The sequence below is a fragment of the Acinonyx jubatus genome, chromosome C2 (genome assembly GCF_027475565.1).
Source record: "Acinonyx jubatus isolate Ajub_Pintada_27869175 chromosome C2, VMU_Ajub_asm_v1.0, whole genome shotgun sequence".
NCBI lineage: Eukaryota > Metazoa > Chordata > Mammalia > Carnivora > Felidae > Acinonyx > Acinonyx jubatus.
In genome coordinates this window covers 58,830,427-58,852,689 of record NC_069384.1, presented here as the reverse complement: position 1 = coordinate 58,852,689, position 22,263 = coordinate 58,830,427, and the positions used below count along the sequence as shown (strand labels likewise).

The window sequence follows — 22,263 nt, the reverse complement described above, 5'->3', positions numbered from 1 at the left end:
TAATAACAATCTGTTATTCTTCTTTAAAAGATACTTTATCTTTCTCCATATTTGATCATTGTTCCCATCAAAAACTTGTCCAACATGTCCTGGTCCTGAGAATTTATTATCTCTCTCTCTGATTTTATAAAAAAGAAAAGGAGGTATCTGCTAGCAAAATCCACCAGAGAAGTGGCAATTGACAATGCCTAACGTTATCAAGTGCTTTACAGTTGTCATAAACTTACGGCATTTTCATTTATATGATCTTCTGTAACCCTCACAGTTACCCTGATGAGCAGGTAGGCTTTTGCTATTACCTCATTTTACTGGTGAAGAAATGGAAAGCCTGCAAGTACAATTCCAATACTTGCTTTTCCTAATTCTAAGAGTCCAGCACTCTTTCTAACTTATGCTTTTAAAAATTTCTATTCAGATAAAATCACACGTGTGTTACAGGGTTATATATATAAATCTATTATTTTTTTAATGTTTATTTTAGAGAGAGACAGAGTGTGAGTAGGGGAGGGGTAGAGAGAGAGGGAGACACAGAATCCGAAGCAGGCTCCAGGCTCCGAGCTGTCAGCACAGTGATGGACACAGGGCTTGGACCCACGAACCATGAAATCATGACCTGAGCCGAAGTCGGACGCTTAATCGACTGAGCCACCCAGACGCCCCAACTATGTATATATTTTTTAAAACTTGACCTTAATTTGATGTTAACTTATCTTTGAGATCTGATAGGGTCTCTTTTATTATCAGACCCAAGATCCAGACTGCCTCTTCTCCTTCCATTCTGGAGCTATCGAAGCCTTGGCAGTCTCTCCTCTCACTTATCTCATGGCCACTACTGCCTTAGACTGTAAGTAGAACTCTAAATGAAAATACAGCTGGCCTTTTTTGTTTTGTTTTCCACATAAAATTTTCTATGTGTTTGATGAAAAGCACTTGACAGTTTTTCCAAAAGGAAGCCTCTTGCTGCAAGAGAGGTGAGTTTTTACGTAAGGGAGAGAAACTGAAGTGCAGCAGCCTTGGTTATTGTGAGAGATTAAGGGCACAGTAAGTTGCTCAAGAAGATGCTATTCATTTTGGCATTATCCACATTTGTGCTTTTCCTATTTATTTTTCACCTTCTTTCTTTCTTCCTGATGTATGGTCAATCTATGTGGGCTGTGCAAGGTGAACTTGATCGGTAGTTGTTTTCTTTATTATCCATGCTTGCAAATTACCTGGTTGAGGATATACATGTAAAATTTTGACTAAAGAAAGCCTATTAGATTATTGGTTGATTGAACTATTTGTGAAATTTCTTGTTATAATGCTCAACATGTAAAGGAAGCCAAGGTTATTTCAAGAGATATATATATTTCTTTTAAAACTGGTTTTCTATAGGCTCTGTTCGAATCTATGATTTTGCTGGCAAAACTCCTTTGGCTCAGATGAGATTCAAACAAGGAGGTACTGCCCTCACCTGGGTACCCCGACTGGTGAGTTTATTATGATGATCTTCTACTAAGATCTATTGGTAAATATGGCCTATTGGTGCTATTTCTTGGAAATCTATTTTATACCCTGGGTTTTAGAGGAAAATAAAAATTTTAACTTTATTCACTCATAATGTGAATCTAGTTCAGATCTAGTGACAGAGATCATATCATGACCTTGTTTTTGTGGTTACGGTCCTGTTTTAATAAAAACCTATTTTTATGCCACCTGCAGGTTAGTAATTATTCCATGTTACAAAATTATTGCCCAACAGAACTTTGGGTATCTATCCTCTATCAGACTCTGATTTCATTCATTCTAGTTATATTCCTGGTGTGCCTGCAGTGTGCTGGGGCTTGTTCTAGCTTCTGGGAATGTAACAGGGAACAGAAAGACAAAAACACTTGCCCTCATACACCTTAGACTTTAGTGGGAGGGAGGAGGCAGAAATGGACAATACAGAAAAATAAGTAACATACGTGATAATGATAAGAGCTATGAAGAAAATTAGGCAGAGGTAGAGAGTTGTTCTTTATCCATTACAATGTAATAAACTACCGTAAAATGTAGTGGCATAAAACAGCAAAATAAAACATTTTATTTTGCTCACATTTTCTCTGGATTGGGAAATCACGGTATCTGGGGGCTGGAATCACGTAAAGTCTTCTTTATCACAAGCCTGGCATCTGGGCTGAAGGCTAGGCTAAGCTGGGCGCTCAACAGGAGTGCCTGCTTAATGGCTTCTCCTTGTGGCTTGGGCTTTACCACAGCAGGACAGCCCCATACTTCTTACATGACAGCTAATGACTCCGAGATCTAGTGTTTCAACAAAAGGCCGAAGCTGCTGGCCTTCTATGACCAGTCTCGGAAGTCACATAATGTCATTTATACCATACTCACTTGAGTGAAGCTGTCACAAGCCCCACCCAGATTCAAGGAGGGGATTTCTCCATGGGAGGCATGTCAAAGAATTTGCAGCTATTTTTCAAAATATCATGGGAGTATTTGGGGAATGTTTTATCTTTACTGTTTTGGGTTGAAGTCAAAGAGAAAATGTTTCGGGACCAAAATAAATGTGGACATGGCTAAAATGGAGGAGAATTTAGTGATAGAATCAAGACCAGAAAGACAACTCAGGCCAGGGAATAGAAGCAGAACAATGATGAGGTTTAGAACAAGTAGAAACCACAGAGTATTTGTCTTACCAAACCTGGCTCACTCTATTCCATTTCATTTACACTCTTACCTGAAGTATTTAAAATACAGCTATATAATTAAATAATTTATCAGATGGTCATTCGATGTCCATAGAATGTTTCCCTTTTTTAGTCTCATATCCAAGTAATGATCATTGGATATCATGCTGGAATTGAAATGCCTTTTCTCTATGCCCTCTCGCTTCTCTAGAAAACTCTGTCTTTATGACTCAGCTTAGGTCAAACATCATCTCCTCTGCATAGCCCTCTGTGACCTATCTTCTAGTAGAGCTAGGTACTACTTCCTCTGATTTTTTTTTTTTTTAAAGCACTGCTTATATACCAATTTTATGATACTTATCATATCACAATGTACTAAGATAAACTGCTTTATTGTATCTTTCCCACCAGACTGTTCTTCATGGTGACAACCACACTTTATTCTTCTTTGAACCTCCAGTACCTCTATAGTACATTTAGACACACAGTATATGTTTATTGAATGAACAACATTCAAGGAATTGGATGGAGTACAGTTTTCTTATTACCAAGATTCTCATAACTGCCTGGCCTCAGGGATGATCGCTCTGCTCTAAAGAACAGCAGGGCTCTTGCCTTTCTCCTGAATGCCTTCCAAGATAGCAGATTTAGTATATTCAGACGTTGCTAGATTTCTATCTCCAGCCCATACTTCTTGGAGCTGCAGACCATGTGCCATCCTCATTTTGAGTTTCCCAGGGGACCTCAATCCCAATGTGTCCAAGACTAGATTCATGATACTCTATTGGCCTCCCCCCAACCCCCCTCCAAAACAATAATGGCAGCAACAAACCACACACACACACACACACACACACACACACACACACACACACACGTGCTTGGCTTCCTCCTAGTGTTACCTAACTCAGTAAATGTCTCAGTAATCCCTCTGTCCTCCTCCCCCATATTCAGTTGTCACCAAATAGGACCATTATAACTCTCTCTAAACTATGCCCATATCCCTCCTCTCTGCAATGCCACCTCAAACCCAGTGATCATAATCACTCTCCTGGAGTAAGGTAGCCATCTCTTCAAAGGTCTCCAAAGGTCTTCCTGCATCCTATCTAGGCCATCTCGGTTCTGTTTTGCACAATGCATCTAGGATGACTTTTCTGAAATATCAAAGTCTGGTCACATCACCTCCCTTACCCACACATACCCAAGCCCCCAACTAAAAACCTTTTAATGGCTTCCCACTGCTCTTGGGATGAAGACTATCCTTATAAGCTACTTTTTGACCTGGTGCTTGCTTATCCCCCTCTCTGGCCTGTTGTGGAAGCCCTGTTCCCTCACTCAGTCTGCTGTAGTCAAACTTTTTCCTGAGTTACGTTCTTTCCTGCCACATGACCTTTCCACAAGCTATGTCTTCTCCCAGGAGTGTTTCTCTCACCTCCCTAGACTTAGTTAATTTCTGGGCATCTTCTGATCTCCGCTCCACCATCTCTTCTTTAAAGAAGTCCTCAGTCTAGGTCAGCTTTCTTTGTTATATGCTCTCCGAGATCATTTCTTTCCTTTAGTGTTTATTTCTGTTCAGAATTTAACACTCATCTGTGTGATTAACATCTGTCCTCCCGCTAGATCCTAAATTCTGTGAAACCAGGGACAAACTGTTCATGCGCTCCCTTGGGTGGCTGGTGATAGGTGCCTGGCATGTGGTAGAAGGATGCGCCGCCAACGTTTGCTCCAGTGCTTGAATTGCCATTATTTACCTGTCTCACGATCAGCAATGATAAGGAGCTGTTCTAAAATAGAGGTTACCAGAAAGTGATATAAGGAATTAGCAGTGAAGAGTCAATATTAAATTACTTAGCTGAATAAAATACAAAGTTATCTGTTATGTAGCACAACTTTCTGAATCAACTAATTTTCACATTTGTTGCATTTAATTTTTATCCAAGGTAAGCTACACTGGAGCACAGATTATCGTAGGATTCGAAGATGGAGTTGTTCGAATTCTTGAACTTTATGATCCAAAAGGACTCACAGTTTTTGCAGGACGGAAGAAAATTTCAGATGCAGATATTAATTTGAAACAGGTTTTCAAGCCCCATACTGCTCGTGTCACTGCCTTAGCTTATGAACGTGATGGAGAAATTCTAGCTACAGGGGTAAGTGGTAGATTTCCTTTTGTTTCCTATTGAGCTTTCATGGTTCAACTTGTCTTATCAGTCTTCCTACTTGATCTAACGTATTTGCTGAGGGACACTTTTTTTTTCTTTTTGGTGACGTGCACTTTTGAGAAAAACGCAGTTTGCTTTCTTTGTGTTCATATTCTTTCAGTGTAGTCAGTGCATGACATTTCAAAATTTTCTTGCAGATTGAGTTCTAATGCTTATTTTAAATGAATGGAAAATTTCAACTGGGAATTATGATCAGTGTTTTATACATAATCAATATTCTATCATATAGGTATGTTCGTATATAAAATTGCCATAAGCGACGAGAATATGTAAATTTTTCATGCATTCATAGGGGAGCATATGCTTTGTGGAACTTTTGGTGAGTTAATCTATGTACAGGTATGGTGATTGTTTTTTTCAGAAAGATATTGGAACACTTGGTTTGTCAGACATTTTCATGGGGGACATGAAGCAAATACTTGAAATGTGAATTTTCCCAGCATAATCTGGGATCTCTGATTATCATAGGTATAAATATGCAGTGGGTATACTCTATTAAATGCTACTCTATACTCTGTGGGATATATTTCAAAAAGAATACATATTTGATGGGTATTTCTCTTTTTCTTAGAGTAGAGATCAAACCGTCTTCTTCTTCGAGGTAGAAAAGGATTATAAGCCAATCGGTTATATTACTACTCCTGGACCTGTTTGCCAGTTAGTATGGTCTTCAGTTTCCCATGTGAGTAATTATTATTTGTCTTCATGTTTAAATCTCAATTACTGCATAATGAAGTGATCTGGAAGATAGAGAATAGCAGGTAGAATGATTAGTCCCACTCCTGGGTCCTGCAGTGAGGGGTCAGGAATGCTTCTTAGCTTGGCTAGTAGCGTATCACTGAGGAGCCCAATGTCCTACTCACTATCTCCTCTCTCTTCCATGCTCTAATTAATTGGTCATGATCCACTCTGAGAACATTGAGGTCTATCAGGCTTTGCTTTAGTAACAATAGTGACTCTATTGAGATACATATGTTGTAATGTGTTGGCTTGGATTTGTCAGTCCTTTTGACATTCAGAAGTTCACTTCAAAGGTCTGAATGTACTTGCCCTCATCTTTATCTCTTTACTTGTCTTCTACCCCCCTTCTACCTCCATTTTGTCTTCTAATCTTCCATTGACTCTTTCCTAACATCAGCTGGTGGTTAGGTATTAACTATTGATCTTATTTAATGCCTCTAATTTCCCTAAGTTCAAGCATAGGATAATTCAGTTGTCTAAATATCGATTGTCTAAACCAGGTGCTATACTGTGTTCTAGGATAATAATAGTGATGAACTGGGGTACCTGGGTGGCTCAGTCGGTTGAGCTTCTGACTTCAGCTCAGGTCATGATTTCATGGTTCATGGGTTTGAGCCCCACATTAGGCTCTGTGCTGACAGCTGAGAGCCTGGAGCCTACTTTGGATTCTGTGTTTCCCTCTCTCGCTGCCCTCCCCTGCTCACACTCTGTCTCTCTATCAAAAATAAATAAACATTTAAAAAAATTAAAAAAAATAGTGATGAACTGCATGGAGGTGTTCTCAGGATTATTGAAGTAACATGTGTAGCCTACTTTAAACTCTTCTAAAGACAAGGGCTATAACAATATAGTGGTATATAGAAAAAACTTTTTTTTAAGTTAACATACTCATTGTTTTCATCTCTGCTAGGCACTGATGTATTCAATAAGCAGTATAAAACAATCTCTTCTGAAAGGGAAAAAATGCACCTATTTAAGAAGTTAAATAACTATCACAGAACAATACAAAGTTTCACAAGGGAATTGGTGACTAAAATGTCAGTGGTATAGACAATATGTGCTCTGAATATAGAGCAGGGAAATGTCAAGAAGGGGATAAGTTAACATAACTTATTTTGTACTATTTTACCTTAATTTTGAGGAATTGGTAGGATGTGGGCATTTGGAGAGAAGGTAAGTACAGATGGTTTAGGTGAAGGAAACAAAAGCTGCCAAGGGAGCTCTGTGTTAAAGCATGAATGCAACATGTGGTATTATGTACACCCTTTAATCATTTCCCTTAGATTCAAAGTAAAAAATCCAAAAAAGTTAGGAATGGTGGGTGGGAAGATGGTGGGTGTGACTATAGAGGGGCCTCTTGAGGAAGATCTTTATGGTGATGGGATAGTTTTGCATCTTGATTGTGGTGAATGGTTACACAAATCTACATCTATAAAATGACCTAGAACTCTACACACATTCTATATTAATGTCAATTTCCTGGTTTCCATATTGTTGCCTAAGAAGTCACCAATGGGGAAAACTGGGTGAAGGATACATGGTTCCTCTCTGTACTATCTTTGCAACTTCTTGTGAATCAAAAGTTATTTTAAAATAAGCTAAAAATTTTTTTTAATAGGCATGAGATGAACCCCCCCCCAACATAATTCAAAAGTTATTTCAGGCAGTGCTGCCAATTAGTGCTTGTATTTCTAATATTATTTGGGAATTACTAATGTCAAAGAAAATTACCCTCATTTCACAATATACACATGTATCAAACCATCTATCATTATATTTCAATAGAGATGTGGAAAAAGGTAAATGACCATACGTAGCTGATACCCTGCATACTTTAGTTGTCTAAATTGCCATAGATGTTAGCTTCCACTAGCTCTCAATGGTCAGACCTCCTGCCTTCCTGAATGCATTAAACTTCTGCCCATTATTTATAATTTGTGTTTCCAATAAGGAAACGTGCACAGAGAATCATTTGGCCTGCCGTGGTCACTACCATGATCACTTTGGGCAGATGAGAGGCAGATGGGACAACTGGGCAGCTGTGTTCCAGACATGTGACCAGGGCATGAAATACTATGTGGACGAGAGCTATGTATGAGGTAGAATTGACAGAATTTGGTGATCTTTTGAATTTTTGGGGGTAATTTTGAAGTGTCTAAATGAAACTCCTTAGTTTCTCTAAGACCTGTTCTTTTGCCTACATTATTCTGGGGCCACTGTTCTCTGTTGCTGAAACCAGAAAATCTTGAGAATCATTCCAGTCTCTTCCTTACCTCTAACCACCCTGCCCTTCAGTGGTTCACTAAGCTTCTTTGATTATGCATCCTAAACATCCCTGCCTTCTCTTCGATATCCTAGATGTAAACATAATACTGTAGGTAAAAGTAAATAGCATTCAAATAAATGAAAGTGAAGTGAAAACTAATGGACCATTTGGAAGAAATGAACAAACCCTGTTCCCATGCAGTTTAGAGGTGTAAATGCTTTACGGCAAAGGCCCAGCAGAACGTCAGGCTCACTTTCCTGCATTTCCCGTTTCGCTGGAATCCTGTCCTCTCAAGTCCTAATTTGTTTGAGTAGCTTTGAATTTCAGCTTTTGTCTCTTCATCTCTGAGAGAATCCCTAAAGCTCTAGGACACTGCCTTGTGTTTGGCTTCTAGGTCTCATGCAAACTGTTGGCAATTTGTCCTTAGGAGGCAATTGGTCCTTCCTACTATCCGACATCGATTCCTGTCTACCTCTGCATCTGCCTGCCCTCTTCCCTTTTTTATAATAGAGGTGGCCTCTTCCTTCCCACATGGAGCCAATTCTGAGTCCTGTCTTTTGGATTGTACTCTCTCCCACTTTTTTCAAGATTTCATATTACTTATTTTCTCTTTTCTGTCATATAAATTTAGCCTCACCTGTTTACTGGATCATTTCCATCAGCATTTAAATATATTCAAGTATCTCCCATGGGAAAAAAAAAATTGCTTGACCTCCTGTTCTCCTCTAGCTGCTGTGCCATCTTTCTCCTTCTGACTTTTCTAAGAGGATTAATTATTCCTATTGACTTTTGCTAGTATCTACTCTCATCATTCTACCAAATCAGCTCCTGTGAAGACACCAGTGATATCCATCCATTTAACATTTTCCATTCTTATCTTTCTTGACCTCTTAGCCTCATTTGAACCTGTTGACCCTTACTTTCTCTTTTAAATACCACTTCCCTTTGGCTTTTGTGACCTTATGCTCTCTAGTTCCCTCGTCTACATCTTGTCATTCCTTTTCAGTCTCCCTCACCCAATTCCTAAGTATTGTTTCCCTAAGGCTCTGTCCTGATCTCTCTTCTCATTCCCAAGCCCATAAATTCCTTAAAAGCCCAGATGTGCCACTGGATATTTGCAGATGGTATATCTTTTGTATAGCACACCCTTCAAACCTACCCACAACTTACTGTGTAATTGTCTTCTCCTTCACCTTGAAGCTTAGATACCACCTTCTCGGGAAGCCTTAAACAGCCTCCTTTATTCTGGTGGCGCTCCTGCAACACTTGTTGCAGTTACAATTTACATTTATTTATAGGATTTGTTAAATGACAGGCCCTCTTGTTGGAGGTAAACTCCATCATGCCAGACACTGAATTTATTTTTCTTATAATTTTACCCCTAGTGCACTACAAAATGCTAGATACATAGTCTATACATAATAATTATAGAATGACAGAGTGAATAAAAATTTTGAATAATGTGTCTATGGAGTATCAAGATGGGCCTCTGTCTCCCCCCCCCCCCACCCCGTTCTTCCCCCACTTGCACTCTCCCTCCCTCTCTCTCAACAATAAATAGGCATTAAAAAAAAGATGGGGATTTCCCATACATGGTTAAATATGTGATTTTTGAGCTCAAGGGAGAGGTTTGGCCTAGAGAGATAGATTCTCACTCAGAATTTAATTGTGCATGAATGGTAATGAAGCTTTGGGTTGCCTATAAGATTTCCCAGGGAATGTTTATGGAGTGAGGAGAAGAGGGTAGAGGACAAAAACCTTGGGAATGTCCACAATTAATGAACTTGGGCAGATGGAGGATGATCCATCAAAGGAGGCTGAGACTGTATGTGCCATCCACACACTGCATGTTTCCCTTGGCACTCCTAATTTCAAAATTCTGCCCTTTGGGCAAACATATTTTGCAACTGCATTTTTGGCTCAGAAAATATGTTATGGCATCTATAAGGGAAACAAATATAAATCTAATTTTAACAGTTAGCTTATTAATAGTAATATAATCGATATTAATAACTGTACATAGTGATTAATAAGATGATTTATTACTGAAATGAGGAATTAAGTATTAATTTTCAAAAGTGTATAGTATATATAGCAATGATATTTTTCCTCGTTTATAATCTTTTTGAGCTATGCTTCTAAAAACTTGCCTAAATGTAAATGATATATTTAATCTTTCTTTTTTAGCCTGAAAGTACTTTACTGATTTTCTGTGAGAATGGCTATGTTCTTGAAACTCCATTTCCAACTATAAAGGAGGAAGAAGATCATGATGCAGTTTCCTATGAAATCAAAGACATGCACATAAAATGTTTTCATTTCTCAAGTGTCAAATCTAAGATCCTGGTATGTAAGATCCTTGAAGCATTACCTTCTAATATGTTTTGTCTTAGAATACAAAATGTCCTATAAAAGTGCTGGTGAAGTACAAAGAAGAATAAGACCTATACCCTGGCTTTAGAGAGCTTGTAAGCTGGTAGGAAACAGCTGACTGTATTAGAAGGCAGTAGTGAACAGATGTCAAAATCAAAGTGCAAAGAAAATAATTTTAGTGGTGTGCAGTGCAACAAATATGCTTTTAATGGAGAGATAAGAGAAGATCAGAGATGACTAGATGCAGGTGACATTTAGTCACTTAGAAAATAGGAAGGATTTTGAAATACAGCATCCTGTCTTGATAAAAACCCTCAAGAAAGTAGGGATAGAAGGAGCATACCTCAAGATCATAAAAGCCATATATGAACGACCCAACGCTGATATCATCCTCAATGGGGAAAAACTGAAAGCTTTCCCCCTAAGGTCAGGAACAAGACAGGGATGTCCACTCTCATCACTGTTATTCAACATAGTATTGGAAGTCTTAGCCTCTGCAATCAAACAACACAAAGAAATAAAAGGCATCCAAATCGGCCAGGAGGAGGTCAAACTTTCAGTCTTTGTAGATGACATGATGACATGATACTTTATATGGAAAACCCTAAAGATTATACCAAAAAACTGCTAGAACTGATTCATGAATTCAGCAAAGTTGCAGGATATAAAATCAATGCACAGAAATCGATTGCATTCCTATACACCAACAATGAAGCGACAGAAAGAGAAATCAAGGAATCGATCCCATTTACAGTTGCACAAAAAACCATAAAATACCTAGGCATAAATCTAGCCAAAGAGGTGAAACATCTATACACTGAAAACTATAGAAAGCTTATGAAAGAAATTGAAGAAGACACACACACACACAAAATGGACAAAGATTCCATGGGGCTGGATAGGAAGAACAAATATTGTTAAAATGTTGATACTACCCAAAGAAATCTACATATTCAATGCAATCTCTGTCAAAGTAACACCAGCATTCTTCACAGAGCTAGAACAAATAATTCTAAAATTTGTATGGAACCAGAAAAGATGCCAAATAGCCAAAGCGATCTTGAAAAAGAAAACCAAAGCAGGAGGCATCACAATCCCAGACTTCAAGCTATATTACAAAGCTGTAATCATCAAGACAGTATGGTACTGGCACAAGAACAGACACTCAGATCAATGGAACAGAATAGAGAACCCAGAAATGGACCCACAAATGTATGACCAACTAATCTTTGACAAGGCAGGAAAGAATATCCAATGGAATAAACAGTCTCTTCAGCAAGTGGTGCTGGGAAAACTGGACAGCGACATGCAGAAGAATGAACCTGGACCACTTTCTTACACCATACACAAAAATAAACCCAAAATGGATGACTTCAATGTAAGACAGGAAGCCATCAAAATCCTCGAGGAGAAAGCAGGCAAAAACCTCTTTGATCTTGCCCACAGCAACTTCTTACTCAACATGTCTCCAGAGGCAAGGGAAACAAAAGCAAAAGTGAACTACTGGAACCTCATCAAAATAAAAACTTCTGCACAGTGAAGGAAACAATCAGCAAAACTAAAAGGCAACTGATGGAATGGGAGAAGATATTTGCAAATGACATGTCCGATAAAGGGTTAGTATCCAAAATCTATAAAGAACTTATCAAACTCAACACCCAAAAAACAAAGAATCCAGTGAAGAAATGGGCAAAAGACATGAATAGACACTTCTCCAAAAAAGACATCCAGAAGGCCAACCGACACATGAAAAAATGCTCAACATCACTCATCACCAGGGAAATACAAATCAAAACCACCATGAGATACCACCTTATACCTGTCAGAATGGCTAACATTAACAACTCAGGCAACAACAAATGTTGGCGAGGATGTGGAGAAAGAGGACCTCTTTAGCATTGTTGATGACAATGCAAGCTGGTGCAGCCACTCTGGAAAACAGTATGGAGGTTCCTCAAACTAAAAATAGAACTACCCTATGACCCAGCAATTGCACTACTAGGCATTTATCCATGGTACAGGTGTGCTGTTTCAAAGGGACACATGCACCCCCATGTTTATAGCAGCACTATCAACAATAGCCAAAGTATGGAAAGAGCCCAAATGTCCATCAATGGATGAATGGATTAAGAAGATGTGGTGTGTGTCTATGTGTGTGTATATATATATATATATATATATATATATATATATATATATATATGTGTGTGTGTGTGTGTGTGTGTGTATAATGGAGTATTACTCGGCAATTAAAAAGAATGAAATCTTGCCATTTGCAATGACGTGGACAGAACTGGAGGGTATTATGCTAAGTGAAATTAGCCAGTCAGAGAAAGACGCAAAAATCACATGACTTCACTCATATGAGGACTTAGGGAGACAAAACAGATGAACATAAGGGAAGGGAAACAAAAATAATATAAAAACAGGGAGGGGGACAAAACAGAAGAGACATAAATATGGAGAACAAACTGAGGATTACTGGAGGGGTTGTGGGAGGGGGCATGGGCTAAACGGGCAAGGGGCACTAAGGAATATACTCCTGAAATCATTGTTGCACTATATGGTAAGTAATTTGCATGTAAATTTTTTTAAAAAGTTGTAATAAAAAAGTACGAAGGATTTTGAGAGGATGAAAATGGAGAGGAAGGCAGTAAGAGCTGGAATAACATCCTGAGGGAAGGCAGAGTTGTAAGAATTTGTAATGCTTTCGGAAAATGAAGAATGGAATTGCAACAGAGGGATGCATTATGTGGGAGGGATGTGGCAGGAATCTGTGAGCTGCGCATGGGCTCCTTAAATACCAGCCAAGATGTTTCAGTGCAATTCTAGACCATTGAGATCCATTGTGAGTTTTTTTCCTCCCTATTCTCTGAAGAAATTTGAAATTATTTGACTAGTTGACATAGGTGACATCAGTTTCAGGTATGCAACATAGTGATTTAGCAAATCTATACATTATGCTCTGCTCAGCACAAGTGTGGCTACCATCTGTCACCATAGTTGTTATGATACCACTGATTATATTCCCTGTGCTGTACATTTTGTCCCCGTGATTTATTCATTACATAACTTCAAGCCTGTACCTCCCACTCCCCTTTACCCATTTTGCCCATTGTCCTGCCCCTTCTCATCTGGCAACCATTAGTTTCTTCTCTGTATTTATAGGTTCGATTCTGCTTTTTGTTAGTTCTGTTTTTTAGATTCCACATATAAATCATACGGTAATTGTCTGTCTGATTTGTTTCACTGAGTGTAATACTGTCTACGTCCATCCATGCTGTCCAAATGGCAAGATCTCTTCCTTTTAAATAGCTGAGTGATATTCGATTTTATGTCTACACCCCGTCCTCTTTATTCTTTCCTCTATTAATGGACATTTGGATTGATTCCATATCATGGCTGTTGTAAATAATGCTGCAATAAACATAGGGGAGGGGCTTATGTTTTTTTGAATTAGTGTTTTTGGGTTTTTTTTTGGGTAAATACCCAGGAGGAACAATTAGATCATATGATATTTCCATTTTTAATTTTTTAAGGAAGCTCTGTCCCATTTTCTGCAGTGGTCACACCAATTTACATTCCCACCAACAGTGCATGAAGGTTCCTTTCTCTTCATATCTTACTATTTTCTGTCTTTTTGATTCTAGCCATTCTGACAGCTGTAAGGTGACATCTCATTGTGGTCTATTTATTTTTGAGACAGAGGGAGAGAGAGAAAGAGACAGAGAGCACATGAGCAGGGGAGGGGCAGAGAGAGGAGACAAAATCCAAAGCAGGTTCCAGGCTCTGAGCTCTCAGCACAGAGCCTGATGCAGGGCTCAAACCCATGAACTGTGAGATCATGACCTGAGCCAAAGTCAGGCACTTAACCAACTGAGCCACCCAGGTGCCCCAAATTGTGGTTTTGATTTGCATCTCACTGATGATGAGTGATGTTGAGCATCGTTTGGGTGTCTGTTGGCCATCTGGATGTCGTCCTTGGAAAAATGTCTATTTGGGTCCTCTGCCCAATTTTTTATTGGATTAAGTAGGGGTTTTCTTGGTGTTGGGTTGTATGAATTATATATTTTGGCTGTTAACCCCTTATCAGATGTATCATTTTCAGATATTGTCTTCCATTCACTAGGTTGCCTTTTGGTTTTATTGATGGTTTCTTTTGCTGTGCAAAAGCTTTTTATTTTGATGTAGTCCCAATAGTTTATTTTTTCTTTTACCTCCCTTGACTGAAGAGACATATCTAGAAAAATGTTGCTACAGTTGGTGTCAGAGACATTACTGCCTATGTTTTCTTCTAGAAGTTTATGGTTTTAGGTTTCATAATTTTTAATTTTTAATGCATTTATAATTCATTTTTGTGTATGGTATAAGAAAGTGGTCCAGTTTTGTTTTTTTTTGAGTATAGCTGTCCAGTTTGCCCAGCACAATTTGTTGAAGAGACTTTTTCCCCACTGTATATTCTTGCCTCTTTTGTCATAGATTAGTTGACCATATAAGCATGGGCTTACTTCTGGGCTCTCTGTTCTGTTCTTTTGATCTACAAGTCTATTTTTGTTCCAGTACTATTCTATTCTGTTTTTATTATCACAGTTGTAATATATCATGAAATCTGGGATTGTGATACTTTCAACTTTGTTCTTCTTTCTCAAAATTGCTTTTTGCTATTTGATGTCTTCTGTGGTTCTAAACAAATTTTAATATTATTTATTCTAGTTCTGTGCAAATTACCATTGGCATTTTGATAGGGATTGTGTTGAATCTGTAGATTGCTTTGGGTGTATTGGAAATTTTAGCAATGTTAATTCTTTCAATCTATGAGCATGGAATATCTTTCCATTTGTTTGTATTGTCTTTAGATTCTTTTTTAATCAGTGTTTTAGAGTCAGCATACAGGTCTTTATCTCCTTGGTGAAATTTTGTTCCTAGGTAATTTTATTCTTTTTGGTGCAATTATAAATAAAATTGTTTTCTTAACTTCTCTTTCTGCTATTTTGTTCTTAAGTACACAACCAATTTCTGAGTATTAATTTTGTATCCTGCAACTTGACTGAATTTATTTATTATTTCTAATAGTTTTTGATGAAGTCTTGAGGGTTTTCTATGTATCATATCATACTATCTGCAAATACTGACAGTTCAACTTCTTCCTTACCAGTATGGACGCCCTTAATTTCTTGTCTGAGGTGACCAGGACTTTCAGTACTATGTTGAATAAAAGTGGCAAGAGTGAACATCCTCATCTTCTTTCTGATCTTAGAGGTAAAACTCTGTTTTACCATCAAGTATGATGTTAGCATGGATTTTTCATATATGACCTTTATTATGTTGAGGTATGTTCTCTCTAAACCCACTTTAAGAGTTCTTATCATGAACAGATGTTGAATTTTGCCGAATGCTTTTTCTGCATCTATTGAGATGATATGATTTTTATCTTTTGTTAATGTGTATCATATTGATTGATTTTTGAATATTGAACCATTCTTGCATCTTTTTTATTGCTTTTTTTATTTTTTATTTTTTAATTTGTTTATTTTTTATAAGATATTTATTGTCAAATTGGTTTCCATACAACACCCAGTGCTCATCCCAACAGGTGCCCTCCTCAATACACATCCCCCACCCACCTCTCCCTCCCACCCCCCATAAACCCTGGAGCAGCAGGTTTGTTCTCAGTTTTTAAGAGTTTCTTATGTTTTGGCTCCCTCCCTCTCTAACCATTTTTTTTCCTTCCCCCTCCCCCATGGTCTTCTGGTAAGTTTCTCAGGATCCACATAAGAGTGAAAACATATGGTATCTGTCTTTCTCTGTATGACTTATTTCACTTAGCATAACACTCTCCAGTTCCATCTACGTTGCTACAAAAGGCCAGATTTCATTCTTTCTCATTGCCACATAGTATTCCATTGTGTATATAAACCACAATGTCTTTATCCGTTCATCAGTTGATGGGACATTTAGGCTCTTTCCATGATTTGGCTATTGTTGACAGTGCTGCTATAAACATTGGGGTACAAGTGCCCCTATGCATCATTACTCCTGAATCCCTTGGGTAAATTCCTAGCAGTGCTACTGCTGGGTCATAAGGTAGGTCTATTTTTAATTTTTTGAGCAACCTCCACACTGTTCTCCAGAGTGGCTGCACCAGTTTGCATTCCCACCAACAGTGCAAGAGGGTTCCCGTTTCTCCACATCCTCACCAGCATCTATAGTCTCCTGATCTGTTCATTTTAGCCACTCTGACTGGCATGAGGTAATATCTGAGTGTGGTTTGATTTGTATTTTCCTGATGAGGAGCGACGTTGAGCATCTTTTCATGTGCCTGTTGGCCATCTGGATGTCTTCTTTAGAGAAGGGTCTATTCATGTCTTCTGCCCATTTCTTCACTGGATTATTTGCTTTTCGAGTGTGGAGTTTGGTGAGCTCTTTATAGATTTTGGATACTAGCCCTTTGTCCGATATGTCATTTGCAAATATCTTTTCCCATTCCATTGGTTGCCTTTTAGTTTTGTTGATTGTTTCCTTTGCAGTGAAGAAGCTTTTTATCTTCATGAGGTCCCAATAGTTCATTTTTGCTTTTAATTCCCTTGCCTTTGGGGATGTGTCAAGTAAGAAATTGCTGTGGCTGAGATCAGAGAGGTCTTTTCCTGCTTTCTTCTCTAGGGTTTTGATGGTTTCCTATCTCACATTCAGGTCCTTTATCCATTTTGAGTTTATTTTTGTGAATGCTGTGAGAAAGTGATCTAGTTTCAATTTTCTGCACGTTGCTGTCCAGTTCTCCCAGCACCATTTGTTAAAGAGTCTGTCTTTTTTCCATTGAATACTCTTTCCTGCTTTGTCAAAGATGAGTTGGCCATACGTTTGTGGGTCTAGTTCTGGGGTTTCTATTCTATTCCATTGGTCTATGTGTCTGTTTTTGTGCCAATACCATGCTGTCTTGATGACGACAGCTTTGTAGTAGAGGCTAAAGTCTGGGATTGTGATGCCTCCTGCTTTGGTCTTCTTCTTCAAAATTACTTTGGCTATTCGGGGCCTTTTGTGGTTCCATACAAATTTTAGGATTGCTTGTTCTAGCTTTGAGAAGAATGCTGGTACAATTTTGATTGGGATTGCATTGAATGTGTAGATAGCTTTGGGTAGTATTGACATTTTCACAATATTTATTCTTCCAATCCATGAGCACGGAATGTTTTTCCATTTCTTTATATGTTCTTCAATTTCCTTCATAAGCTTTCTATAGTTTTCAGCATACAGATCTTTTACATCTTTGGTTAGGTTTATTCCTAGGTATTTTATGTTTCTTGGTGCAATTGTGAATGGGATCAGTTTCTTTATCTTTCTGTTGCTTCATTATTAGTGTATAAGAATGCAACTGATTTTTGTACATTAATTTTGTATCCTGCGACTTTGCTGAATTCATGTATCAGTTCTAGCAGACTTTTGGTAGAGTTTATTGAGTTTTCCATGTATAATATCCTGTCATCTGCAAAAAGTGAAAGCTTGACTTCGTCTTTGCCAATTTTGATGCCTTTGATTTCCTTTTGTTGTCTGATTGCTGATGGTAGCACTTCCAACACCATGTTAAACAACAGCGGTGAGAGTGGACAATCCTGTCGTGTTCCTGATCTCAGGGGGAAAGCTCTCAGTTTTTCCCCATTGAGGATGATATTAGCTGTGGGCTTTTCATAAATGGCTTTTATGATGTGTAAGTATGTTCCTTCTATTGTGACTTTCTCTAGGGTTTTTATTAAGAAAGGATGCTGAATTTTGTCAAAATGGTTTTTCTGCATCAATTGCCAGGATCATATGGTTCTTATCTTTTCTTTTATTAATGTGATGTATCACATTGATTTGCGAATGTTGAACCAGCCCTGCATCCCAGGAATGACTCCCACTTGATCATGGTGAATAATTATTTTTATATGCTGTTGAATTCGACTTGATAGTATCTTATTGAGAATTTTTGCATCCATATTCATCAGGGTTATTGGCCTGTAGATCTTTTTTTACTGGGTCTCTGTCTGGTTTAGGAATCAAAGTAATGCTGGCTTCACAGAATGAGTCTGGAAGTTTTCCTTCCCTTTATATTTTTTAGAATAGCTTGAGAAAGATAGGTATTGTCTCTGCTTTAGATGTCTGGTAGAATTCCCCAGGGAAGCCATCTGGTCCTGGACTCTTATTTGTTGGGAGATTTTTGATGACTGATTCAATTTCTTCGCTGGTTATGGGTCTGTTCAAGCTTTCTATTTCCTCCTGATTGAGTTTTGGAAGCGTGTGGGTGCTTAGGAATTTGTCCATTTCTTCCAAGTTGTCCAGTTTGTTGGCATATAATTTTTCATAGTATTCCCTGATAATTGCTTGTATCTCTGAGGGATTGGTTGTAATCATTCCATTTTCATTCATGATTTTATCTATTTGGGTCCTCTCCCTTTTCTTTTTGAGAAGCCTGGCTAGAGGTTTATCAATTTTGTTTATTTTTTCAAAAAACCAACTCTTGGTTTCGTTGATCTGCTCTACAGTTTTTTTAGATTCTATATTGTTTGTTTCTGCTCTGATCTTTATTATTTCTCTTCTGCTGGGTTTAGGCTGTCTTTGCTGTTCTGCTTCTATTTCCTTTAGGTGTGCTGTTAGATTTTGTATTTGGGATTTTTCTTGTTTCTTGAGATAGGCCTGGATTGCAATGTATTTTCTTCTCAGGACTGCCTTTGCTGCATCCCAAAGTGTTTGGATTATTGTATTTCAATTTTCATTTGTTTCCATATTTTTTAAGTTTCTTCTCTAATTGCCTGGTTGACCCATTCATTCTTTAGTAGGGTGTTCTTTAACCTCCATGATTTTGGAGGTTTTCCAGACTTTTTCTTGTGGTTGATTTCAAGCTTCATAGTGTTGTGGTCTGAAACTGTGCATGGTATGATCTCAATTCTTGTATACTTATGAAGGGCTGTTTTGTGACCCAGTATGTGATCTATCTTGGAGAATGTTCCATGTGCATTCGAGAAGAAAGTATATTCTGTTGCTTTGGGATGCAGAGTTCTAAATATCTGTTAGGTCCATCTGATCCAATGTACCATTCAGGGCCCTTGTTTCTTTATTGATCCTCTGTCTAGATGATCTATCCATTGTTGTAAGTGGAGTATTAAAGTCCCCTGCAGTTACCACATTCTTATCAATAAGGTTGCTTATGTTTGTGAATAATTGTTTTATATATTTGGGGGCTCCCACATTCGGCACATAGACATTTATAATTGTTAGCTCTTCCTGATGGATGGACCCTGTAATTATTATATAATGCCCTTCTTCATCTCTTGTTACAGCCTTTAATTTAAAGTCTAGTTTGTCTGATATAAGTATGGCTACTCCAGCTTTCTTTTGACTTCAGTAGCATGATAGATAGTTCTCCATCCCCTCACTTTTATTCTGAAGGTGTCCTCAGGTCTAAAATGAGTCTCTTGTAGGCAGCAAATAGATGGGTCTTGTTTTTTTATCCATTCTGATACCCTATGTCTTTTGGTTGGTGCATTTAGTCCATTTACATTCAGTGTTATTACAGAAAGATATGGGTTTAGAGTCATTGTGATGTCTGAAGGTTTCATGCTTGTAGTGATGTCTCTGGTACTTCGTCTCACAGGATCCCCCTTAGGATCTTGTAAGGCTGGTTTAGTGGTGATGAATTCCTTCAGTTTTTGTTTGTTTGGGAAGACCTTTATCTCTCCTTCTATTCTGAATGACAGACTTGCTGGATAAAGGATTCTTGGCTGCATATTTTTTTCTGTTCATGACATTGAAGATTTCCTGCCATTCCTTTCTGGCCTGCCAACTTTCAGTAGATAGGTCTGTCACTAGTCTTATCGGTCTCCCTTTATATGTTAGAGCATGTTTATCCCGAGCTGCTTTCAGAAATTTCTCTTTATCCTTGTATTTTGCTGGTTTCACTATGATATGTCATGCAGAAAATTGATTCAAGTTACATCTGAAGGGAGTTCTCTGTGCCTCTTGGATTTCAATGCCTTTTTCCTTCCCCAGATCAGGGAAGTTCTCAGCTATGATTTCTTCAAGTACACCTTCAGCACCTTTCCCTCTCTCTTCCTCCTCTGGAATCCCAATTATACGTATATTATTTCGTTTAATTGTGTTATTTAGGTCTCGAAGTCTCCCCTCACACTCCTAGATTTTTTTATCTCTCTTTTTCTCAGCTTCCTCTTTTTCCATAATTTTATCTTCTAATTCACCTATTCTCTCCTCTGCCTCTTCAATCTGAGCTTTGGTCACCTCCATTTTATTTTGCAGGTCATTTTTAGCATTTTTTAGGTCCTCCTGACTGTTTCTTAGTCCCTTGATCTCTGTAGTAATAGATTCTCTGCTGTCCTCTATGCTTTTTTCAAGCCCAGCGATTAATTTTATGACTATTATTTTAAATTCATTTTCTGCCATATTGCTTAATTCGTTTTTGATCAGTTCATTAGCTGTCACTACTTCCTGGAGTGTTATTTTGAGAATTCTTCCATTTTGTCATTTTGGATAGTCCCTGGAGTGGTGCAGAACTACAGGGCTCTTCCCCTGTGGTGTCTGGAGTAACTTGAGTTGGTGGGTAGGGCCGCAGTCAGACCTGATGTCTGCTCCCAGCCCACCACTGGGCCCACAGTCAGACTGGTGTGTACCTTATCTCCCCCTCTCTGAGGGGCAGGACTCACTATGGAGTGGTCTGGCCCCTGCCTGGGCTACTTGCACACTGCCAGGCTTGTGGTGCTGCTTCAATGGGATCTGGTGTATTAGCCGGGGTGGATCCGCAAGGTGCACAGGGGCAGGAGGGGCAGGCTCAGCTCGCTTTGCCTTTGGTGGTCTGCTTCGGGAGGGGCTCTGTGGCACCGCGAGGGAGGCAGACCCGTCGGAGGGATGGATCCACAGCGTTGGGTGTTTGTGCGGTGCAAGCAAGTTTATGACAGGAACTGGTTCCCTTTGGGATTTTGGCTGGGGGTTGGGTGAGGGAGATGGCACTTCCCAGTGCCTTTGTTCCCCGACAAGCTGAGCTCTGTCCTCCGGGGCTCAACAACTCTCCCTCCCATTTTCCTCCAGCCTTCCCACTCTCAGAGCAGTGCTGTTAACTTATAATCTTCCAGATGTTAAGTCCTGCTGGCTGTCAGAACACACTCTGTCTGGCCCCTCTGCTTTTGCAAGCCAGACTCGGGGGCTCTGCCTTGCCAGGTGGGCTGGCTGCCCCTCACTGCCCCGGTTCCCTCCTGCAAGTCCATGTAGCATGCACTGCCTCTCCGCCCTTCCTACCCTCTTCTGTGGGCCTCTCGTCTATACTTGGCTGCGGAGAGTCCGTTCTGCTAGTCTTCTGGCGGTTTTCTGGGTAAATTAGGCTGATGTGGGTGGAATCTAAGCGATCAGCAGGGTGGGGTGAACCCAGCGTCCTCCTACCCCATTCTTGCATCTTGAGGATGAATCCTACTTGATTGTGGTGAATGATCCCTTTAATACATTGTTGAATGTGGTTTGCTAATATCTTGTTGAGGATTTTTGCATCTATGTTTATCAGGGATATTTCCCTGTAGTTTTCTTCTTCTTTTTAAAATGATCTTCATCTGGTTTTGGTATCAGGGTAATGCTGGCCTCTCAGAATATACTTGGAATCTTTCCCTGTTTTATTTTTCTGTAAATAGTTTGAGGGGGAGAGGTATTGACCCTTCTCTAAATGTTTGGTAGAGTTTACCTATGAATCCATCTGGTCACAGGCTTTGCTTTTTGGTAGATTTTTGATTACTTATTCAATTTTATTACTAATAATTGGTCTCTTCAGATTTTCCCTTTCTTCCTTATTCAGTTTTGGAAGATTGTATGTTTCTAGGAATTTACCCATTTCTTCTAGGTTGTCCAATTTTTTGGTATATAATTTTTCACAGTATTCTTTCATAATTTTTGTATTTTTATGGTGCTGGTTGTTACATTTTCCTTTTGTTTTTTATTTTATTTATTTGGGTCTTTTCTCTTTTATTACTGA

At 38.8% G+C, this 22,263-nt stretch overlaps 1 protein-coding gene across 4 annotated transcripts in view; it reads left to right on the top strand.

The window, feature by feature from the left end:
• CFAP44 (cilia and flagella associated protein 44) overlaps positions 1 to 22,263 on the top strand; it is a 149,880-nt gene that overhangs the window by 35,378 nt on the left and 92,239 nt on the right. For all 4 annotated transcript variants that reach the window (XR_008297664.1, XM_053220864.1, XM_053220865.1 and 1 more), the window contains exons 12-16: positions 745 to 844; positions 1,375 to 1,469; positions 4,604 to 4,813; positions 5,457 to 5,567; positions 10,080 to 10,238. Coding sequence is in view for 3 of the 4 variants with exons in the window: in XM_053220864.1 (XP_053076839.1) it covers positions 745 to 844; positions 1,375 to 1,469; positions 4,604 to 4,813; positions 5,457 to 5,567; positions 10,080 to 10,238 (675 nt within the window). In the remaining variant the exon portion in view is untranslated. The remainder of the gene's footprint in view (positions 1 to 744; positions 845 to 1,374; positions 1,470 to 4,603; positions 4,814 to 5,456; positions 5,568 to 10,079; positions 10,239 to 22,263) is intronic.